Below are 23,516 nucleotides of genomic sequence, written 5' to 3' on the forward strand. Positions count from 1 at the left end.
TTTAACAAAGCTGAGGCAGTCCTGCCCATCTCCACCTGCACCCATCTTTCCTTTAAGCCTCCCAAAAGGCCAGGCTGCAGCATCTTGGGTGTCTGGTCTTACAGCTTTAGAAACGTTACTTCCACCTCCTGTGTCTCTCCCTGGCAACTCCAGCTCAGCAGGAAATAGCAGCCAGTAAACCATCAGGGCCCAGAACAAGCTCTGCCCATCTCCTGCCTGCTGCTCCCTCCTTTTTACACACCCATCCATCACCTCTCAGCAATACAGTCCTGGAGCAAAGAGAGTGAAGCTGGGACAGCAGAGGAGGATCAGCTGCTCTCCTAGGAGGGAACTTTGAACCACCGTTGCCCATCTCACAGGTGGCCATGAGTATCCTGCCCCCCAGGTTCAGACCTGAAGTTCTGGGAACGGAACTGGACTCCTGATGTGTCTAATGCCCAAAGCAAGCAGAAGACAAAGGATATTTAAAAGAAGAACTGAGCTACACCACCAGCCCCGGGACAGCCAAGGCCACTGCATCCATCAAGCCAGCCCAGCTCCACCCTGGGCAGCCACCATGCCTCACCAGAAGTGCACAAGGAAGAGGCTGCTTTGGCTGCCCACCCTCCCCACCAGCAGCACAAACCCCCGGGAGCATCAGGGAGGGGGAAGTGGGGCTCGCAGGGGCAGGGTCGGGCCAAATAAAGCACCTTATCGGCGGGGGCAGCTCCCGCAGCGTGGGCCGTGGAGCTCAGCTGTCGCGCTGGGGCAGCGCTGATAAAGCCCTGCTCTGCCTGCCCTTATTTAGTCAGGAGGCTCTGCTGACTCCAGCGATTTTTGGGACGTCATTTGCACCACGTTCCCCAAGGAGACGCTGGCGGCCGCCCGGCCACGCCGGCTGGAATTGCTGAGCCCAGGGAGACAGCGGCTGCGCTGCCGGGAATGCAGCTGGGCAGGGGAGGTTGGGAAAGCGATACGGGAGCACTCATGCTATTTGAAGGAAGAGAGAGCTAAGACGTGCCCGAAAGACACGGGTACAGACAGAGAAAGGAGTTAGGCTTCAAAACCAAGCCACAGGTCACACCACGAGCCATGCCCACCCATCGCTGCCGCAGGAGCTGCGCTGACCTCGTTCCTGATGCGCAGCGCGGTGCTGCTTGAACACAGCCCGGGCTCACTGTGATGTGTAAACCCTGATTTCACAGGAATTCATGCCTCAAATTTTGGAATTTTAGAAATTCCAGTTTGGAAATTCTTCCAGGCAACTCTCGATTGCAAGACCTCTACAGATATTGCATTAAAATTGAAAATAAATCTGAAACCGACTCATTTTTAGTTGTACTCTCCAGACACCCAGCTACACAGAGGCTTCAGGGTCAGTGTCTGAAGAGAAGGAGGTGAAGCACAGCAGCCAGTCTTGCCTCTTACACCTTCCTTTCCTATCGATCCCATGACATCTGGCAGATACATCTGAGGTGTTATTAACAGGACATACACCAGTCAAACGATCTTGAGAGTGTGGCCAGACCCACGCCTTACAGGACAGGTGACCAAGTCCCTCTGTTGATTTTGGTCCAAGTCACAGGGAAGCACAACCCCCTGCAAAGGAAGGCCATGGTAGACATTGCTGCAGTGGGATGGTGGTGGAATTTACAGTAATTACACTCATTTTGTCTCCCAAAAGCACCAGCAGAAAGAAAAGCCCCTGTACTTGCTGCCCTGCTACTGAGTGCACAGCTTTCAAAAAAGTCAAAGGTTTGCCCTGCAGCCCATCCTGCCCTTCCTCTTTCTTTCTATTTGACTCTATTCTGAAAAGACAGAAGCTGACCACTTCCATCCTTCTTCTCCCTGCTTCCAGTGGAACCACTCTCCCCATATGAGAACTAAGCACATACTGCTTCCCACAGACCCAGGGGTGCAGAGCACCCTGTTCAGCACCAAGCCACATGCTCAGAAAACTCCAGGACAACCATTACATACCTCACGATGGCTTTTAACCAGTTTACTCACAGCTTAATGGCATCTGTCCCCTCCTCATCAGGGCTGATGTGGGACTGACCTACTGGCTGTCCTCAAGCCAGCTTCTCTCCTAAAACACCAGGGAAATGACCTCATGGCTGCAATCCTAGGACCTCACCTCCTTTCCCACCCATACCAGCATCCTTCTTTAGAAGCCCCCAGATAGGGGAGAGGGTGGGAAAGGCTGGAGTAACACTATGGGTGCCTTCACCTGGCACTATGGGAACTGGCACAGCAGCTGGGAAAGTGTTAGGACACCAGCAGCACAGGGCACTGCTAACAGACATCTCACAGCACCTGCTAAACCCCTTGTCCCTCTGTGGGTACCCCCAGGCAGGAGCAAAGCCACCTCCACTGGCTGCCACAGAGGCTGTGTTTCAGGATGATTTTTCTCCCAAGTGACAGCAGCCTGGGGCATTAATTCCTCATTAATTTCCACCAGCTCCATCCCATGAGCTGATCCCCAGAGCTGCTGATAGATGTGCTGAGGGTTTCTGCCCAAAATCTAAGCAGTGCCAAAAGGGCTTTGTCGGGGCTGAGGGAGCAGTTGGCTGAGCTGGGATGGGCTATTCAGCACAGCATGACCACATGCCACACGATTTTCACTAAAATAATGAAAAAGAGAGTTGTTTGTTTGTTTTAAAAAAAAAAATAAATAGAAAAAGAGTTCCCTCAGCCAATGGCAAGGTGATGCCAGCTCTGCCCTCAGCCTCTTGCACAACAGGGAAAGCAGCAGGATTCAGAAGGGAGCTGAGGAGGCCAGGCCAGGCAGCAGGGCAGGCAATAGCTGGCACTGCCTGCAGTGCTGGCCCAACACCAAAACAGAGCAGGAAGGCAGTGCTGGAGCTGCAGAGCAGCCTGGTGCCTTGGACACCCTCCAGGCAGAGGGGATGAAGGACTGTTTGCTGACCATCACCCCCATCACCACCACTGCCCTACCCATGTCCACAGGACAGATCCCAGGCAGGACACCAGCGCTGCTGCAGCCTCCAAAGCTCAGGCACATGCCTGGCATTCCTGCAGTGCAACTGGCCAAGGCAGCTTCCAGCACTTAAGCTTGTTTTCCTCAGGATTTCTATGCCTAAAGAAGCCTTTTATGGTGCAGAGAGTGAAATCTGGTCTTCTCCTAATGTTTCACCCCCAGGCAGCAGCAGGCTGGCTATGACTGCACTTCAGCTCTGTAAGAGGCTCCCCCCCAAGTGCCAGAAGTGAGCGAAATCAACTCACATATCCACCAGCACAGGTACATGGACTTAGTTGAGCTGCTGTGTCCTGCTATTTAGTTCCCAGAAGTAACCTCATATACAGGTGTGCCACATCTTCCCCCAAAAAAGGATTAATGTAGCCTCAAAGCATTTCTTTGGAAAGGTGCACACTGCCATCCAAGGAAAAACAGAAATGCTCCATCTAGAAAACTGTGCCTTGCAGTTCTGAGCTAGGGTGATGCTAATGATAGTACAGCCCTTTTATAAACCACGGTAATCAATTTTCACAATCTGTCTGCAATAACTCTGTCCTGCATGTGGAAACTGAGGCAAGGTTCAAAGCCAAAGAGAAAATTTGTGGCAGAGTTGGGATTTAACCTCAGGACCCTCTTAAGGCAAAAGTATCTGTGATTACTCTCGACTGCAAAACTGAGCTGAAAGGAGGCAGAAGAAAGAGAGTGTGAGTCAGATTTTCAACAGGCAGCAGGTAGCAAGAGTGGCTCTGCCCAGAGCAACACATGCCAGGAATAAACACTGCTGGAAACGACGAGTTACAATTTACAAGATGTAGGGGCCCAAACTCTTCTCTACCAGCTGAGCTGCAGGCAGCACCGCAGGGACGGGGCCCGGGGCACATCACTGCCAGGGAAAGCCATGTCCTCTTCCCCTGCAACCACTGCAGGACCTGTGAGGGGAGGAATCCCTGGAGGAAACTGCCTGTAATGTCTTATTTCCTCCAGCTCCAAAGTTTCCTTAATAGGAAATTACTCCCCAGTGTGCTGAGGAGGGATGCAGTGCCCCGGCAGGGCTGCGAGCACATTCCAGCTCCGATGGAAAACACTGCAGAGCCACTTTTGATCCAAAGTGTAAATAGTGTAATAATAAAAAAGAAGCTTGTGCAAACCCGCCAAGCTCTCAGGGAGCTGCTTTCACAGCTTCAGCCTCCTTATTTACAGGCACCCAGTGCTGCAGACATAGGCTTGTTCCAGGCACAGCCAAGCTGGTGTTGGGCTGAGCCTGCCCTGCCAGGAGGATCCAGTGGCCCCACATTGCCCCAGATTGTTATTTTTATCCTGACTGGCCTGGCATGGTGTTTCACTTTCAGACCCAATGGTTTTCCTCTGCCCACCCAAAGCAACTGGGTTTTGCTATAAAAACAACCTCACTCCCCACAAAACTTTCTAGAGCAGAAAGGGTCAGCAGAGAGCAGAGCCAGGGTTTCTTGGTGGAGAAGGATAGGGTTTGGGAAACAACTGCCCTCCCCGTTATTTCCCATTTCTGCTTGGTTATGAAGGAACTTTTATAATTATACAGCACAAAAAAGCAACAAGGCAGGACAGCCCTAGAGTCCCAACCACTGCTCAGCAGCTGAGTACAGGCTGAACAGGGAGAGGTTTCAATGGAGAGGCAAGGTGAAACCTCAGGGTCTCTCATAAACACATTTGTCTGAGGCAGAGAGGAGTGAAGGCTGCTTTCTGGGCATCCTAGGGCATCACAGGCTGTGGGAGGTGGCTGTGTGCCATGGGATTGGGCTCAGTCTTCTCACGTGGGCTCAGCCATCGACTGCCACAGCCTCTCCTGTGGCAGAAACATTCACTTAAAACCTGTCTGGTTTTAAGCAGCTGGGTCCTGGGGGGAGACAGGACACCCCAAGGCAGTCCCCTCCTCAGTTTGATACCTGCTGTAGGTCCTGCCTCCCAACTCACAGCATCCCAGCAGAGTGCTTGTCTCAGAGAGCCCATTACACCGACCCACTAAATTTAAGTGACAACCCAAACGCACCTCATAAACCCCCCAAAGAACCACACTGTGGTCTCTGGGGCTGAGCCACGCTCTGCTGCAGACCCAATTAATCAGGAACGTGTTCCACTGGCTGCTCATGACCCTGGATTTACCACAGCCAAACCCCACCATTTCTCATTCTGCCCCATCAACAAGCAGCACAGCACCAGGCTGCTCCCCATCCCACTGTAAAGTGGGGTCAGCACCAGGCCCTGCTGTCCAGCAGCTCCTTCCTAGACCAGGACTGCAAAGTGACACGAGAGGGGACAAGAAGGAGAACAGGTCCTGAACATTCCTGAGCTGCCATCAGGGCCCTCAGCCCTGCTCAGCCAGAATTTGGTACAAAGAATTAAGCGGAAGTTGCTGGGAGACGTTTGACCCCTCCACTGGTGTGCCATGAGGAGGCACCAAGCAAAGCTTCAGACGAACACGTAAGATGGGGACTATCGCCACCACCACAATCGGGGACCTCTACGCTGGAGCCCCAAGTCCTACCTGGATGCCGCGATCTCCGACTTCTGCCTGGCGATGGCCGCAGCCCTCTGGGCTCCCTCCACGCTTCTGTCCACCTTCTGCCGGATCTTGGCGCTCTTCAGGGGTATCACCCGCTTCTTCATGCCCTTGACAAGGACGTTGTGGCGGTACTTGCCCTCCTCCTTCTTGCCATCGGGCAGGGTGGTGCAGCCGTAGCCGTGCCGCAGGTTGTCCAGCCACTCGCCCTCGTACTTCAGCCCGCTGGAGCGCTCGCTGACACCGAAACCGGCACGCTTGTCGTTCTTCCACTCACCCATATAGGTCTCCGTGGTGGTGGCGTCGATGTCGGACTCGAAGGGGGGGTACTCCTCACCCTCAGCACCCTCCCCCAGGCTGACGGTGGAGGTGGCATCGCTGGCGGCCGAGCTGATCCCGCTCTCACTCTTGAGGAAGCTGACGCGGCTCTTCTGGCTCGCCAGGGACGACTTGGACTCGGACTTCTTCAGCTTCCCCAGCAAGGAGCCCCTGCGGAACAGGCCCCCCTTCTTGGGCTTCCCGGCCTCCGCCTCCCCGTAGAGGCTGAGGGCGAAGCCGCCGCGGGTGATGGTGGGCGAGAGGGGCAGGGTCTCGGGGTGTGCGGCGGGGGAGTCCTGCTGGGGCAGGGTGCCATTGCTGTGCTCGCTGCGCAGGGAGGAGAGGGAGGTGCGCAGGGGGGAGCGGACCACAGAGGCCATGCCGTAGGGCACGCTCTGCCGCACGCCGTAGCCATGCCGCATGCCGTTGGTGAACTGACCCTGGTAGGTGCCTGCGGGAGAGAAGAGGGAGGGGGTAAGAATGTCAGCTTGCCTCAGGGGCGGCCAGCATGGGAAGATGGGCTCCTCTGGAAGGGCTGTACCCACCTCTCCTGGAGGAGAGAAACCCCGGCTGACCCACATGGAAAAGAAGCCATCCCCAGGGAGTTGATGGCAGAGTCACTGCAGGCAGGTGACAGCTCATCAGAAAGGGGCTGGGGTGTCAGGGGACACTGGTACAAACCCAAAGTCACTGAATGGATGGGTTCTGGATCTGCACCCAGAGCAGACAGCAAGAGGCAAGCCCACAGCACTGGGGTTTGGACTGCACTGAGGGTGGCAGCAGCCACACAAGCTGTGGTGGCACAGCTCTCCTTGGCTCAGTGACAGTCTCTTTCATTCGATTATGTGGTTTGTCACTCACAGGCTGTCAGCAATGATTCTGGACCCCCAGATGGGTCCCTGGCCATACCACAGGCTGCCCCTGGTACCTGCAGCCACATCTGGCAGGCCCTGACATACACCTTGTCCCAGGACTTGAGCCATAACACAAGAGATAATTGAAAAAGGGAGGAGAGGAGCAGAACAGCTCTGTGCAGGGTTCTTCCAGCTCTGCCCTGAAAAACACCACCCAACCACACTCCTCCAGACCCAGCTGAAGAGACCACACAGTGTCATATGATGGGGGGCCCAGAGAGGATCATGCTCACCATGGTGGGGCTGCACCCTGGGTACAAGACCCCACTGAGAGCCAGCAAGACCTTGGCAGCAGCACCTTGAAGGACTGTGAGAAGACCAGCAAGCACTCTCAGGAAGGTTTAGCAGAGCCAGGCTGGGACAGAAGGGACTGACCTATCCTCAAGGCATTCGTCTTCTCACTCCAGCACCGTTACTGAGACCAGGGATGACCCTGTTCCCCCAGGAGCAAATCCAGTTCCTTCTTTGGCAATTGTGGGAGTTCATATTTTACAGTCTCCCAGGCCACTTCTGCAGCATAATCTCTACTCACAAGCTTCAGGTTTCGTTGAAATCCTCTTTGCACCCGCCTGTGGGGTGTTGACTTACAGCATCAGGGGCCAGGAAAGACAAGAAGTGCCTGAGCAGGCAGCAGCTGCTGTCCTGGGGTGAGCCACCCCCCACCAGCCCCTGCCCACCCCACAGCACACAGGGCTGGGGGCTCCCTGCAAACATTTGGTCTCTCCTACTAAAAAAAAATTAAGGATTCAAGTAGTGCAGAGCATCTGTCGTCAGCCATGGAGAAGCTCCATTAAGAAAAAACAAGGTGGACAGCATGGGTTACAGGTGTCAGGCATAGGCAGGGAGCCAAGGACCATCACTGGAGATGCACAGGTGTCTGGGGGTGTTCCTCCTTCTTCCCACATCCCTCTCTGTACAATGGTGATGAGTCTTCCTAGCTCGAAATGAAGTCATGGAGACCTCTCTACTGCTCCCATGTCCCTCCTCATTGAGAGCTGGTGAAGTCAGTGCTCCATCTCCACCCACCCAGTCAACAAGCAGGGCTGACATATAATCAGGGTGACACTGGAGACCTCCTAGGGCTGGACCATCTCACTCTTGAAGGGCTGCAGGTGACAGTGCCACTGCATTAACCCCCTTGGAAGAGGAATTCTGGAGGAAGGTGTCAGGTTAAGGGGACTCAGCTGCTCCTCAGGAGACAGGTCAGAGCTGTCACTGACCCCAAGCCCCCTCTGTACCCTGAGCAGCACCAGGGTCACCTGGAAAGCAAAAGCCAAGTGGCACAACTGGGCTTCAGGGAGCAGAGATTGTGGTGCCACTTCTCCAGGGCACACGTGGTGACCCTCAACACCAGGTTTGATACCAGCACTTCAGGATGGCCTTGGCTGCCTGATTTCAGCCCATGTGGGACAAGCAGTGCTGTCCCTCCACAGCACACGGTGTGCCCAAACCTGCCAACTGCATCCAGCTGAGCAGAGGGCACTGACATATGGTGCTGCCCAGCCCTGCCCACAGAATGCTGCAATTCAGAGCCTGGCTGAGACTTTGTGCCAGGGCAGAGCTACAAACCACCCCTGGAGTGGAGCCAGAAGCTGCTGCAAGCAGCCAAAGGTGCTGGTGGCCCTGTGTCAGGGCACGCAAAGTCTGAGCAGAGCCAAGCCCTGGGTCACCAGTATGTACCAGTGCAGCCAGTTCAAGAGAGAATGTGGCTGTGCAAACCCCCTCTGCATGGTGGGCTCAGCAAGGCTCCATGTCCTGAGCCACCACTACCCCTGAATATCAAAGCAGCCTGGCCAAGGTGGGACAGGAAGGAAGCAAAGCTGACAGTCAGGCACTCACATGTGTCTAAAGTTCTGGGAAAAAAATAACAAAAAACCAAACCTAGTGGATGTGAAAAAACCCTCTATTTAGGATGAAAATGGGACAGAGTCCCACTTCCCTGCCTCCCCAGCCCTGCCTGATTCATCAGAGCAGGGGGACAGAGCCATGGAATCCCACCAGGGTGAGATTATTGGGGGACAGGCCCCCAGTAATCCTTTATTCCCTTGATTTTTTTCTTGTCATAGTGACAAAACAGTGGTTCTGTGCAACCCCAGGTGCGGGGTTCATCACCTCTGCCTGTCCCCAGCCAAAGCTGGGGAGTGGCCCTGCCTGGGTACCTTCCTGGGGTGAGGAAGATTAAATTGTGGGATTGATGAAAAGGGTGCCCCTGCAGCCTTCACCTTCAAACACTCTGATGGGGTGGCTGTACCCTACATTTTGGGCTGGCAGCAGGACAGGACAGTGTCCAGCTGCACCAAAAGCAAAAGCTTCAGCTCTTAGTGCACACCCAGCCCAGCAGCAAGAGCCACTGTCAGCAGCATCATCTCTCCCCTTCCCAGCCTGTCTCTGAGCTCTGGTGTAGTTAGTCATGAATGTAAATAATAAAAGCAACAAGGTAAATAAAGTAAACAACTCAAATCTAATCACTGCCCTATGATCCCCTGCTGTTACCCAGAGACTGTGATGATGGACTTGTTAGAAGAACCCAATGCAAGAGGCCAGGGACAATAAATCATAAGACAGGCCAACACAAAACTAGTGCTTCTTTTTGGTGCCAACAGTGTTATCTGATTGTTTCTGTTGGAAAAGAAATGCAGAGACAAAAAAAAAAAAAACAGAGAGGGGAAATTTATTCACAGCACTGGTTCATGGGTCAATTCCAGCCACACGGGAGCTTTGCTACAGGCAAAGCCACCACCATTTCAGCTCATACAGAGTCCATTCCTGCTTCCCCAGCTGTAGTCCCACAGATGCTGCTTCTTTTGCCCCATCCCTTCCCACCACACTTTCCCTGCCCCAGGCACCCAAAGAGTTGGTGCTGCTGCATATTACCCCATTTCATATCTCCCACTAAAACACTCTTGATTTCTTTTCCCCTTTCGTGTGGTCTCATGATCACTGAATGGCCTCATTGTTTCCACACCCAGTTAATTGACACCACTCTTCTTTTGTAGAGCCCTAGACATCACGTTGTAGGATCAAAACCAAACTGGGCTTAGGTTGCTTCAATTTCAGGTGAGGCTTTTTCCCTCCTCATATATATATATAAAATATCTGTGTAGCAAAGCCTAGCTTTGGGACCAGGTCCTGCATACCCAGTACAGTTCTGCACTAACAGAGATTTAGTTTTTCCTGCAATGAGAGTTAACTGGGTCAGGCACCCAAGTATCCACAAAAATAAGGCCTTCCTTAGAGCAGAGACAAAACTGTAGGGTGGCAGCCAAATAACTTGGTGTTTACTCAGAGCTAAGGTTGCAAAATTATGAGTTCCTTTATACTATGCCCTCCACAACCCAGATCACCATCTGCTTTAGCCAGCAAATCCTGCCCCTCTAAAGGGCTCCAAGCTCTTTGCTGGCAACCACAGCAGACACACACCTATCTTCAGCTTGCATACCCAAGCAAATACATCATAGTGTTACTGTCTCTGCCTGCCCATGCCAGAAGCTCTGAACCCCTCTGGCTGATTTCATTTAACATTACAGAAGGGGAGCTCTTTAAGCCATCAGTCTCCCATGGTTTCCACAAAAATGGGCTCTTGGTAGCTGAGAGAAAAAGCCAATGACCCAAGTGGTGCCTGGGCTAAGCCATACCATGAGTCCACCTCCTACTGGACGTCAAAAATCAATCTGGGATTCAAAAAGCTTCACTTCAGTCTTTGATTTTATTTAAACATCAATCTCAGCCAGGCAAAAGATAAAATATATTCATAGGGTTGTCTGTGATTTCTAAGTGCATTTTAAAGTATAAAGTTCCTATGTGTATATTTATATATGTACTATGTCTACAAATTTAAAGTCTATTTTAAAACATTAGAATTAGCAACATACTCCTGAAATTCACAGGAAGCCCAACCATGGCCTAAAGCTTCTAATGATTTGGCAAGAGCCATGTGTTCCCAGAGCCCTCTTTCTCCTGTCACTGGCTTCCACAGGAGTTGGGAATCACATCCCCTACTCAAGGGACAGCAGATTTCCAAAGCCTTTCCAGATGTTTATTTTAGCAACCTCAACTTCCAATACTAACAGGACAAATCAGCAGCCTGGATCTTGCAGATGGTTACTGGGTACAGGTGAGGAGACAACAGGAGTGGGTTCTCAAAGTCCTACACCCGTGATGCTGTCTGGCAATTGGCTTGGGATACACATTTCCATGCATTCCTGTACCACTAGAGAAGCTCAAGTGATGAATGAACTGCTTGGACCAGTGGGATCACGATGGCCCAATACAAGGAGCAGCTGGTAGGCACCACCAGCCTTCCTGAGCCAGATTTGGGAGGCATTCAGCTCCCTGCTGCCCAAGGTGGCTTTGGCTGGGCACATTCATGTGGATCAGGGCTAACCTGCCAACCTCGGGTGGCACCAGGGATGACGCAGACAACACATTCCTGGGTGCAGGACAACCCCCAGGGAGCCATGCTGAGCAAAGCAGTTATCTCCTATAGCCTTATAGGAGAAAATCTTGACTCATCTTTCCCACTCTTCTGTCCCAAGTTTTCAGTCCATGACCTAACTCAAACTCCCATGCCAAGTTTTGTTTCTCAGAAGTCTCTACAATTAATTTGAAATCCAGTCATCCTGTACCCTCAGACAAAGACATTTTAGGAAGCAGTGAAGAAGCCACTGTGCAGATTCATAGGAGACCTTGACACCTCCAGAATGGAAGTCCCAGCAGCAGCTGCTACTGACAGTTACCTGACCACTGCTCATTGCTCATCAAAGCACATCTTACACTTAACCTACACATATTCCAGCCACATGTGAAGTTTCTGCAATGCACTAGTGTACACCTATGCATTAGACAGAACCTGGGCTCTCACTGCTGCTTTGCAACCTGCACAGGTCAGTGTTTAACCATTCTACAGCAACAGGACAGAGGATGGGGGGAGAAAATTTAAGGAGCTGGAGGGATGCATCAGTTCATGTTTGTACCTTCAACCTCCAAAGGCACAAAGGAAATGAATGAATCGACTTCAAAACTATATTCCTAGGCTTGAAGTTAGCCATGCACATAGACAAGACACTGAGAAATACTTCTGTAAAAGCACAATTCTGACAGCCAGTCTTGAATTAGTTCATTCTTCTAACCTCTATAAACTCAACACTTTTCATTCTGAAAAGTTATACCATTAACACTATTTTTCTTAACAAAATAACTCCACTGCCTGTCCCAGATAAATATAGATGCAATTCTGATCCATATTTTGAAGAGTATTTCTTTCAAAACACCCTCTCTATTTAGCTATACTAAATATGGCAGCCTGGAACATTACCGTACTGAAAAGCTACAGAATTACTTGCACAGAGATTCTTGCAATATTTCTAACACCAAAATTGCCACTAATGCAAGAACACAATTAGATGGAGCAATTATAGAGCACAACAAATATCTGACTACACAGTGCATTTGTGTACTAGTAGGGGGTGAGAGCTTCCAGGGATTCAAAGGGATTTATTTCAGGGGAAGGCGTGTGACCATGTATTCTCAACAGGTTAAATGAACTCAACCAAAACTGTTCAGCAAAGCAGATGTCCAGGCAGCCAGAGGCATGCAAGCAGTGTTTAATGCAAAGGCACAGCATGCTGTGATGCTGTGGGCAGTTTGTATCCAACGTGAAAACTTTCACAGCTTGTGAATGATGGGCTCGTGGTGGTCACACACCAGTGAGGAGTTTCTGGGCTGGTTCAAGAATGAACTGCAACAATCAGTCCCAGGAGTTACAGACTACACAAATCAAGCTGGTTGGTGTTAACTATTGACACAGACACTTGAGAGCAGCTCCCGAGGTGGGGACAGTGGGGACAATGATTGCTGCTCCTCCTGTGTATGGAGACGGTGAGTGGCATGTGCTGCACCCGGCAGCAGGGATCAGGGCGCACACACACGTTTATGAGGGGATGTTCATGAGCTCCAAGCCCTGCTTCTTGACTGAAGCACCCCAATGGCTCGTTGTAGACCACTGTGCCTGTCTGGACCTCACTGGCAGGGATAGGGTCAGGTCACCCTTTCAGCAGGAACAACTCCCAGCCCCTGCAGGCTGGGTATCATGCTCTTCATCGCCCCCCCAGCCCCTCCAGAGCCACACATACCTCCATCAGCGTACGTCTCGGTGCCGTAGCCATCCTGCAGCCCGTTATTCCAGGTACCTTCATACTTGGCTCCACTGCTCATGCTCTGCCTAGCACCATATCGTCCCTTAAAGCCATGGGTCCACTCTCCTCTGTAAACCCACCGTCCTTTGGTCTCGATTCCCAGGCCGTGCCTCTTGCCTTGGGACCAGTAGCCTTCATAGGTGTTGCCACTGGGCCACGTGTATATGCCCACCACTTCAAAGCCGTAGTTCCAGGAGCCCGAGTACTCGCCCTGGCCCTTGGGGCCGGTGCAGATGCCGTGCCCGTGGGCTTTGCCCCCTTCCCAGCCCCCGCAATAGGCACCTCCATCATCGAAATCAAACCTGCCGCCGCTCATGGTCCCCACGGTGTCCCCTCAGCCGGGCAGCTCTCCCAGGGCAGAGCTCCGGGGCGTGGGGGCGGCTGCCGCATCCCCGAGCGGCCGCTCCTGCTTCGCCTCGCCCGGCCGAGGGGCTGGGGAGCGGGAGGAAGGAGAAATTGGAGGGAAGGAAGGGAAGAGGGGCGGGACGGGCTCCAGCTCACCCCGGGAGGGGCAGGTGAGCACCGTCGCTACCTGCGACGGGCACGGGTTCGAGCCCGGGGAATCGAACCTGGGGGAACCGAGCACGGGGAACCGAACCCGCCGCGCTCTCCCAGCTCGCCCCGTCCCGTCCCGCTCCGCACTCCTCCCCCGCCGGGAGAAAGGTCAGCGCTGCCCTAACAAGGCCATCGGATCCCAGGAGATGCTCCCAAAAATAACCCCCCGGAGCCCGGCCTCCGCCTCGGGGCCCTTTTATGAAGGAGGGAAGAGACACATCCCCCCCACCCCGCTCCTCACCCCCCTCTCCCGCCCCCCCGGGCAGGGATCCAGGCGGAGAAGAGGCTGGGAAAGTAAATGTCTGCTTAAAATAGAGCCTGGGAAGGGGCCGCGTCGCTCCCTCCCCGCCTCACCATGAAAGGGGGCAGCCTGGGGGGGATCGGGCCCTGCTCCGCACTACCCCCGATGGGAGGGATGCTCCTGGGACGGGATGGCTGAAGTGGGCAGAGTTTGAGCAAGGAGCAAGGGGACAAGCGTTCACCCCGCTCACCTAAGGGCAGCTCAACTCCTCTCCCCGTCCACAGCTTTTAAAGCAAATTTCCAGAGATGCTTTGTGGTAGTGGGAAATAAACAAATAAATCCACAAATAGTCATTCATCCCAGTCCCAAAGAAGAAAGTGACCAAAATCTCCTGCTGTCTTAACAGCTGGCAGCATAATTTAGCATCACTGTGTCTGGAAAAGTGAGACCCTACCCTAGGGACAGTTGCACAGATATGAGGAGCAGACAGCCCACCTTGCTTGTAACAACCCATGTCATCAAATACAGGTGGTAGGAAAGAAAAGGAGTGAAACACCAGGTAACTGGCTAATCCCAGCCCTCCCTTGTTCCAGCTACACCTGTTCCATCTCCTAAAGACATTGTCACAGCAACATCATGAAGAGGTGACCTTGCCCTCACTGCTCATGAGATGCTGGGAAGTTCAAGAGCTTTGGGCCAGGGCATGCTGTGCTCTGCCCCTCCAGATCAGGTCCTGAGACATACGCCCAGCTCTGGGGCAAACACAAGTTTCAGACTTGGGTAGCACAGTTTTACAACTTGGAAAACCTCCCCATGGGGGGTCCTACAAGACAGCATAGAAAAAAAAAACATATAAACTACAAGAAAATATAAGCGAGTCTATAAAGCACAGCAGCTACAAAACACCTGCAGGCACAGGTGAAGACCAACTGCAAATTACAAAGGCTTTACTTCCATTCAGCCACAGGAATGGGCACTGTGGTAAAGGACACTGACACAACTCAGAAGTGCTGCTTGGCAGAACCCACCCTCTCAAGCTTTCTTTGCAAAAAAGAAAAGTCAGATTTTGAAATTTGCTCAAGCTGGGTGTTTGGGTTTGTTTTTTTTTTAAAGCTAAGCTTTTATACTACTCTGTCACACTTTCAAAATTCTCTTTGCACAGTTAAGGCTGAAAAAACACAGTTTCTCAAAGCATAAACATAAATTCTTGTTTTTGTGGTTTCTGAGTAGACCAAAGCATCTTAAAATGCCCTGTAGTAACAGAAGAGAAAGTGTTAAGGCAGATGTTGCTGCTGCCCATGGTCTTCTATTTCATGGTGTTCCAGCACTTACCAGCACAAATATGTTGTAACTGCCCTAAGAGGATGCCAAGTTCAGTACAGCACAATTATTTACTTAGCAGCTCTTCTAATTACATTGCACAGCTGTGAACTGATAGTACATTTCATTTAAATGTTATTAACTTATGCAGATGCCGGCATGTAAAGAGCTTCTGTCAAGTGCTGTCTAACAAACCCCCAACAATCAAGCTTCAGCACCCGTGTGCACCAAGGCAACACTCAGCACAGGGCCCATTTCTTCATTTCGGCTGAAAAAATAAAAAAAAAGTCGGATTCCCCCTTCAAGGCTGGGCCAGCCCACAGCCTGCGGGGGACCTCTAGTGGCCCAGCACCGCTGGCCTCCCTTCCCAGTCTGCACCAGTTCTCACCACCTCCCTTCCGAATTCACGTCTTTTTTTTTTATTTATTTTTACCTCCTGGATTTCAATCCACTCTCTATAACGCTGTAACTTGACACAGAATCCCAAACCCTGCTGGTATAGGTCTGTGGTGACTAAGGAAAGAAATGTTAAGAAGAAGCATGGTCTTGAAAAGTGTTCTCTCAGCCCCACAGCAGAGCTGTGGCTGCTGCCCACAGGCATTTGGGAACAGCAAAGAATAATTATTTGAGCAGTAAGATCATTTTGCACTTTGAAGTCCCATATTGCAGACAATAATTGCCTTGAATTCAGAATACAGCTGGTTAAGGGCAGGGAAATGGAAGGGTGATGAGAGGTCCAAGCACACTCTGCAAGGGGTAGATGACACTTCACAACTGACAAAACAGGTACCTTTGCAAGGCCACTTAGTTCTAAGATACCAGATGCTGCCAGAGAAATGACAACAAAAAAAGCCCAGAAGTAATACCAAAGGATTTCACAGGCAAATGTTTATCTCTGTTTCTTCTCCAGACTTTAAATGTTAGAAAATTGCAGGGACTGCAAATTGTAAAGCAAAACTTAGCACAACTCTTCCTCAACAAATGATATTATTTGATGGGATGCTCCTTTGCTACGTTTATAAAAGGCAGTCTGTGCAGATGCACAAAGTATGGCACAAACTGCTTCTGGCACCAACTTTCTGGAGTTTGTTTCAGGAAGAATGCAAGACTCCACCAATATTTTAGACCTGGAAAAGTCATCTAAAGTGACAATGGTTTAGTATAAAGACTGGAGAGGAAATATTTCCCTACAGTGCAGCTGACAACTGTTAACACAAGTGTATGGGTTTGGACACTGGAGGGGTTATACCTGATGTTACAGAGCAGGCTAAACAAAACTAAAAAACCCACAAAACCCCCAAAGTGCATGAATTAAGGCCACTGAAGTGAGCAAAAGCTGTTTCTGCTTTCAAAAAAAACACCACTGGTGTCCATCACCCCATTTTTCCTTTGGTTAACTGAAGCAGCAAGGCCCTGAAGCCAGCAGGTGTTTCTGCTGCTGCAGACAAGTCTCTAAGGCCTGTTCAATTCAACAGAATTTACCCTTGCTTTATATATTCCCCTAAACAATGGTTCAAAAATTAGAATAACCTTTGGAAACAACCTTGCTTTCATACTCCAAGTTGCCTTTCACATCAGGCAGCTTAACATATAAATGTTATGTTAACCTAACAGCATCTGACTACATTAACATCATCATCAAAGACAGGACAGGAGAACACCCGTTCACCCAATCAGAAATAAAGTCTCCTTAGGCACAAAGAAACAACAATGCCTCCAACCCAAGAAAAGGTAACCATGTCTCCTGGATTAGCCCAGAGTGGTGTCAGTACCAAGGGGAGGACTGAAGATGGTCACACTCCTTTATGAAGAAGTCAAGCACCCAAAACACAAGGGGAAGTGTTACAACCAGAGATCAAAGTAATTTCAAAGCAGCTGAATCACACAAAGCTTTTCACAGTAAGATCTCTAATCACCCAGCAATCTATAAACTTTCCCTGTTCCAACCAACCAAAACAGGAGGACTTTGAAAAAAAGAGAATTTCCCAAATGTTAGGTCACTTAGATACAGGCAGGTATGCCCTGAACACATTCACCATGTTTACTTCAATATCCCAAGCTTAACCTAAAACACTTAAGCTAAACTGTTCAGCTTAAATGATGAACACCAGCTAAGATGCAGAGAAGTGTCTTTATTGCAAGCAGTGTGAGTGGAGAGTGAGTTGCATTCATGTGAGTGTGACAGAGGGCAGATTTAAACCACCCACCCTTGCGTTTTTAGTGCTCATTTCTCTCAGGTGTACATCATTTCTGCCATATGAGACATTTTCTTTGGAATATACAAGTAATATTCCATGTATCCTGAAAGATCTTCAATAGTCACATCATCCACAAAGGTCCTGGCTTGCTCAGAGCAAGAACGCGGAGAACTTGATGGAGTTCTTGATGGCAAAGACTGGGAGTGATCCTCAGAAACTGTTCTTCTATCAGGTGTCAATGGGAGGGTGTTCTGCAAGCCAGAGAATTTGTACACTTCCATATCTTGCCACCGTTTACACTGACAGGCCTTGGCTGCACACGCACACGGCTTATTCCCGTTCAGCTTGGACATGGATTGGAAGTCAGAAAGCTCTGTAGTCTTTAGGCTTGCTTTGGATACTAGAGAAACAGCTGGAGAGTTCTCCTGCCTCTTCTCTGATGCCAACTGTGTAGCAGAAGCTCCCAAACATTCAACATCAGCTCTCTTCTGGTCAGCGTCAGGAGCAACGCTGCATCGTTCATGTGCACAAACTTCCTCTGGGACTGGCATCCCAAACCCACTGCAGTCATCTGGTGCATCAGCCTGGCCCTTGTGCACTAGCTGGTTGCACGTGGAATGCGATTTTGTGCTGCAATGGATAAACTTTGGAGGATGAAGGATTGGAGACTTGGAACGCCTGCGCCGCTGGGTTCTCACAACTCCTCTTAAAGGCTTCTTCACAGACCTATCAGGGAAAGGGATGAGAGGGAGTGAAGATTCACTGCTGGATCACAAACAACACTGGGAAACACCTCTACTGCATTTATATTGCATGAAAGAGCTTTAGGCTCAGAGTATTTGCTCAGGAATTTTACTTTGTTCTACTAAAGCAGCTGTATAAAATATAAAAGGAACACATGATAAATGAATCCTAAAACATCTGCTTTTAAGGTGAGAAAATGGGTTAAGGATATCAGACATGAAAAAATTACCTCTAAGAGAAGGAAAAAACACAAGAAGACAGCACAAAATTTATGGTTAAGGCCATGAAGTGGTTTTGTTTCAATAGATGAGTGTGAAGTTCTGTGGTAACACCCCAGAAACCAGTTATTTATTTTGATCTAGTTCAAAGCGTACAGGCAGCAACACCAAAGTGATTCAAGGAAATGCATTTGTGACTGATTCATAAACAGCAGTTCACATTTCTATTAAATCTCATCTATTATGTTTAGAAACCTACAGCTGAACAGCTTTTCCCTCCATATAACTGTAAATAAGAACTGTTGTCACCTAATAACAGAAAAAGGTGGTGTAGAGTACTATAATAATAGAATATAATTAACAAAATTTGAGTTCCTTGCATAGAGGGGTGTAGTTACTAGAAAACCTGACTAATTAAGATTCCCTTTCAGTGCAGTATCATTTGATATAGTCTGATAATCCCAAGATTCTCTTACCCTTGCCAGGCTTCCTTAGAACTACATGCATTCTTAGGTTTGGTTTCATCTGCTGCTGTTCTAATTAGTGCTCTTGGACTTGTCCCTTCACCCACAGAGAGAGAAGCAGTAGATCTGTGAAAGAGAAAATGAGAAGTTAACAGCCTAGACTGGTCAGCACTATGAATATGAAAACATTCATCAATCTTCTTTCCCAGAAAAGACTGCTCCAAATAATTGACACTATGTCTTAAAAGACCTGCCCACAAAGACTCAACTCAGAAGGATAGTGTTTACACATTCCTATCTGAAAAGTTTGTATAACAGACTCTTTCATAACACATGATGCCATCCAGCAACTCGACTGCAAATCCCAACTCCACATGTCAATGACAAAGCACACACAATGGCTAAATTTCAGTTTCCAGGGAGAGGGGAGGGGAAAAACACCATCACCAAAGAACCACGTCTCTTTTTCCAGAGACAAATAAGCCATTCTTTCCTAAAAATAAATGTTCTTTGGACATAAATAGACTTTGTCCAACTGAAGAACACTTAAGCCTCTGTCTAGGACAGCATAAGCTAAAACTCTTCACACTATTGCAAGCTCAATCACTTGAGCAGCAGAGCTGTGTCAGATCTTCAACTTATATTTAAACCAGAAACCTTACAAGATGTACTAATTTTTCTGGCACTATAAATTCATAACAAACTCCTATTTTCAAGGAGATGTAATAATCCCAAGAAGAATTTTCCTAAGTTATGACTTCATAAATTAAACTGGAATTCACAAGAAAATTATTTTCCAAATCCTGTATCAAATTGGTTTGTAGGCAGACTCTCCAAAAAGCAAAAAAAGTCCCCTCACATAGATCTAGGAAAGGGTTAACTGATATTTAAGAATCCAATCTATCAGTCAAACACCTGCTATTTTCCATCTAAAGGACAGTGAAAACAGAGCAGAAAACTGAAGGCCAACAGTAAAAACTCCAGAGTAATTAACTGTGCCTGACTAGGGGGTGGAACCAGAGACACTAAAGAAAAGAGAGGCATTTGCATGGGGATTAATTTCTAACAAGTTTAATTACCTAGATTAAAGATCACTTTAGAAGCCCATCTACTCACAATCTAAGTTCTTTAGTAATTCTAGTTACCACCTTGATATTTACATCTGCCTCACCTACGCTTTCATTTCAGTCACCAGCATAATTGTCACTGACAACATCTTACTGAAACACAGCATGATACCTGTAATCTGTAACAGTGCACATTTGTCACCAGAAAAAAATATATAAAATCCCTTTTTAAAAAAATTCAGATAAACATGATCATCGCCCACGGCTGCTGCCTAAGCCTAGGAAGGTAAGAGCCACATGTTGTACCTCCCACAAAACATGACAACTTCTTTCCAATTTAGTGATTTTGATTATAAAGTACATTTGTAAGTGACAGCAATGAAAACAATTTGTGTGGGAACCATGCACTTCATCTGATGCTGTTCTTTACTGACAGGGAAAGAACATTTCTCTCCTGGGAAAAGACAGGAGTGAATTTCATGACAGGCTTTTGGAGCTGTGACAATACACTCACTGCACCAGCAGAGTTCTGGTTCTGTGGACAGACAGACTCGTGCCCAAATTAATTTCAAACCTGCTGGCTGTCAACTGCTGACTCATTAGGTTTGTTTCAAACCTGCTGGGAGCTAACAGCCAACAAACAAATTACCCTTTCTTGAGAAGTGCAGTCTACAGACTTAGTGAGTGTAACTGGAAGGAAGGCTTCAGTGCCTAACCTGTTGGAATTACCTCATTCCTTCAAATTTACGTCTGGGTGTTCCCTTCAAGTCAGTTTGTAATGTGTTAACTTGGTTACTCACCCAGCTGTGTCAACTCTTAGCTTTTTGAATGCTGTCTGCAGGCTCTCTTCTTCTCCATCCTTAGCTTCTGTTTTCATAATTGGGATGGCAGAAGCTGACAGAATTACCATGTGCTGCTATAGGCAGAAAAAGAGACATGGCTGTAAGAACCTTGTGAGAAACATCAGTTGCCCAGCAGCATCATAACACATGAAAATAAACTCAAAACAGTACACTGAGCTCACAAAGCTGAGGTCATTCTAGAAGAACATTTTTGGAAGCTGATTCAGAACAAACTTTACATGAAAGGAACAACCAGTCTCTTGTCCAGCTGCACAGGTGAATGAGCAATTGAAAGTAAAATTTGGTGTCAGTTGCATCTTGCATCTCCATTACTGTTTAGACAGACTCCTGTTTGTCCTGAAGTGTTATCAGTGTCTCCAGAAGTGAAAATCAGGAAACATTCAACCATTAGAAACAGTCAACTTTCTACAGCCATCATTTCCAACTTTAGGACTTGATGTTACATACACATTTTAAAAAGCCCAAACCAATAGATTTTCTTAAGATGAAATTTAAAGCTAAGCAACATTCTTTAGATCTTATGTCTAAGATCCCAGCAAGAGTAACAGGCTCCTATCAGAACATATTTTGATTGCAAATAGCTATTTAAAAATTTCTGGTATCAGAAGCAGCTCTTGCACAAGTACAAATGCAAGTAACAGTACAAACAGCAAAGAATAAGCCTTGTTTTAAATAAAAAAGGGATTGATAAAAACTGGCTAATGTGGTTCTTTAAAATCTAACCAGCCCATAACTTAGCTACAGAGGACTTTCAAATCTTTCTAAATTTTATGCTCTTCAGTGCTGTACAGTTCTCCAAGCACATGCACATCATGCACCAGCCACACTTCCCCTACAAAATACTTAAGGTTTGCTTCCTTAGTGTGGCTTTGCTCTTGCTAAGCAGCAACAACTGAGAGCATAAAGTCTCAGTCAAGAAGAAAAAAGGCAGATCAGGGATTTTATCCAGGTATATAAATACCTGAAGGGTGGGTACAAAGGGGACAGAGCCAGCAGTGTCCAGTGACAGGACCAGAAGCCACAGGCACACACTGAAGCACAGGAGGTGCTGTCTGAGTGCAAGGAAATACTTCTTGGCTGTGAGGGTGACTGAGCACCAGCACAGGCTGTCCAGGAGGCTGAGGAGTCCCCTTGGAGATATTACAACTGGCTTAGGGTGGCCCCTGGAAGAGGGGGTTTGGACCTCCAGGAATCCCTGCCAAACCTCAACTGTTCTGTGACTGCATCTTCCCAAAGCCCTAAGAATCCATGACAAAGGTCCCCATCCCAACCCAGCAAACAGCAACAGCTCTGGGAGCAGCAGCACTCTCACAGGGAGCACCAACCCTGGCTGATAATACACCAATAATACCTCCACTGGTACTACTTTTACCAACTAGGCACCAACTTTTTTTGTAGCATGTCTTGGTGAGGAAAGAGGAGAAATCTGAACCTCTGCAGCTCACTGACAGACACAGAGCAGTAATTTCTGTTCCCTTACAGCCTCCTTCTTCCCCACTGTTGTTCCTGCTTGCTCTGCTAGCATTTCACCTGGACACTGGATTGCAGACAGCTCTGATGACACACAGACACACAGGAGGATAATGTATCATAACAACTTCAAGGCACATGTTGGCCAGTGAGTCACACAGCAAGTAAACATGAGAGGAGGAAATTAACACAGGGACTGACAACATGATGCTCATTCCAGTAAGTTATTATCTCAAATACTCTCTTAGGCAAATTCTCCTGATCTGGCAAAACACATGGTTCCTACTTCAGTTTTTTGTTGTTCTGTTGCTTTTTTTTTTTCCTCGATCCAAACAGAAGGTTCTTTAAAGTTGGGTTGGTTTGGTTTATTTTTTCAAATACCAACCTGTTGCATTACATAACCTTAGCAAGAAAGTTACAGTAAAACATTTTAAAGTCACTGTACATTACCCAAAAATGTGCAAGCAGACCTAGACTCAATATTTTGTTGTGCTGCCCTTCATCACTGGCACAGTAAACCCCCCAGATGACACGGAATTTATTCAGATAAAACCCCACTCACTCTGATAATTAAGCATAAGCATCTCAGACACACTAGCCCCGAGATCCAGAAACAACAAATTACTGTGGAAAAACAAACAAAATTTAGTGTTGTATGAAAAACCACCTTAAAACTTCTACGCTTTTTCTCCTAGGGGAAAAAAAAAATAAAAAAGAAAGCAGCGCACATCCATCCTTTCCCAGTGGTTTTCCATCTGTTTCCCAGCAGCCCAGGACCCCGCAGGACACGCACACTGTGGAGATGAGGCTGCAGTGCACCCACACACGCCTTGGCTTTAAAACAGGGGCGCGTACAGGGATTAAAAAAAAACCCAAAACGTTGTTCCCGAGGCCTCCGGTAGCTCCGAGACGGGACACGGGGGCACTCCCGGCGGCACCGGGCAGAGGGTCCCGCCCTCCCACTGCCGGAGCCACCCCACGGACACTCCACAGACACCCACCCACCCCCGAGCACCCACTCAGAGCCCCGGGGACCTCTTTTCCTCTCCGGAACCCCTGGACGGGCAGCGGGGGTGACTCAGCAGAAGGGAAGGGAAGGGAAGGAAGGGAAGGGAAGGAAGGGAAGGAAGGGAAGGGAAGGGAAGGGAAGGGAAGGGAAGGAAGGGAAGGGAAGGGAAGGGAAGGGAAGGGAAGGGAAGGGAAGGGAAGGGAAGGGAAGGGAAGGGAAGGGAAGGAAGGGAAGGGAAGGGAAGGAAGGGAAGGGAAGGGAAGGGAAGGAAGGGAAGGGAAGGGAAGGGAAGGGAAGGGAAGGGAAGGGAAGGGGTCCCCGCCAAACTCACCGCGATGCCCAGGTCCCCGCCGCCGCCTCCCGCTGCCCCCCCTCCCCCCAACCCCCGGAGCCGAACCGAACGGAACCGAACGGCGGCTGGGGCGGGGACCTGGCCGCGCACGCGC

At 49.1% G+C, this 23,516-nt stretch overlaps 2 protein-coding genes across 8 annotated transcripts in view; both read right to left on the reverse strand.

Annotated features, from left to right (window-relative positions):
- The window catches only part of JPH2 (junctophilin 2), a 31,106-nt gene extending 17,473 nt beyond the window's left edge, over window positions 1-13,633 (reverse strand). The window contains exons 1-2 of the mRNA XM_030462909.1: window positions 12,859-13,633; window positions 5,481-6,264 (exon numbers count right to left, since the gene is read on the reverse strand). Coding sequence (XP_030318769.1) covers window positions 5,481-6,264; window positions 12,859-13,237 — 1,163 coding nt within the window. The 5' untranslated portion in view covers window positions 13,238-13,633. The remainder of the gene's footprint in view (window positions 1-5,480; window positions 6,265-12,858) is intronic.
- A 3,516-nt stretch (window positions 13,634-17,149) lies between these two features.
- On the reverse strand, window positions 17,150-23,513 carry OSER1 (oxidative stress responsive serine rich 1). 7 transcript variants are annotated; one of them, XM_030462927.1, is made up of 5 exons: window positions 23,463-23,513; window positions 22,624-22,685; window positions 20,529-20,644; window positions 18,674-18,787; window positions 17,150-17,961 (listed from the first exon to the last, which is right to left on the reverse strand). In XM_030462927.1, the coding sequence occupies exons 3-5, from the start codon at window positions 20,636-20,638 to the stop codon at window positions 17,271-17,273; spliced, it is 915 nt and encodes a 304-aa protein (XP_030318787.1). In that variant the 5' UTR covers window positions 20,639-20,644; window positions 22,624-22,685; window positions 23,463-23,513; the 3' UTR covers window positions 17,150-17,270. The 7 variants fall into 7 exon arrangements, with proteins under 7 accessions (XP_030318787.1, XP_030318782.1, XP_030318781.1 ...); XM_030462922.1 differs by lacking the exon at window positions 23,463-23,513 and adding an exon at window positions 23,402-23,432; XM_030462921.1 differs by lacking the exon at window positions 23,463-23,513 and adding an exon at window positions 23,081-23,180.
- Between the last annotated feature and the right edge of the window lie 3 nt (window positions 23,514-23,516).

Source organism: Calypte anna, chromosome 20 (assembly GCF_003957555.1).
Source record: "Calypte anna isolate BGI_N300 chromosome 20, bCalAnn1_v1.p, whole genome shotgun sequence".
NCBI lineage: Eukaryota > Metazoa > Chordata > Aves > Apodiformes > Trochilidae > Calypte > Calypte anna.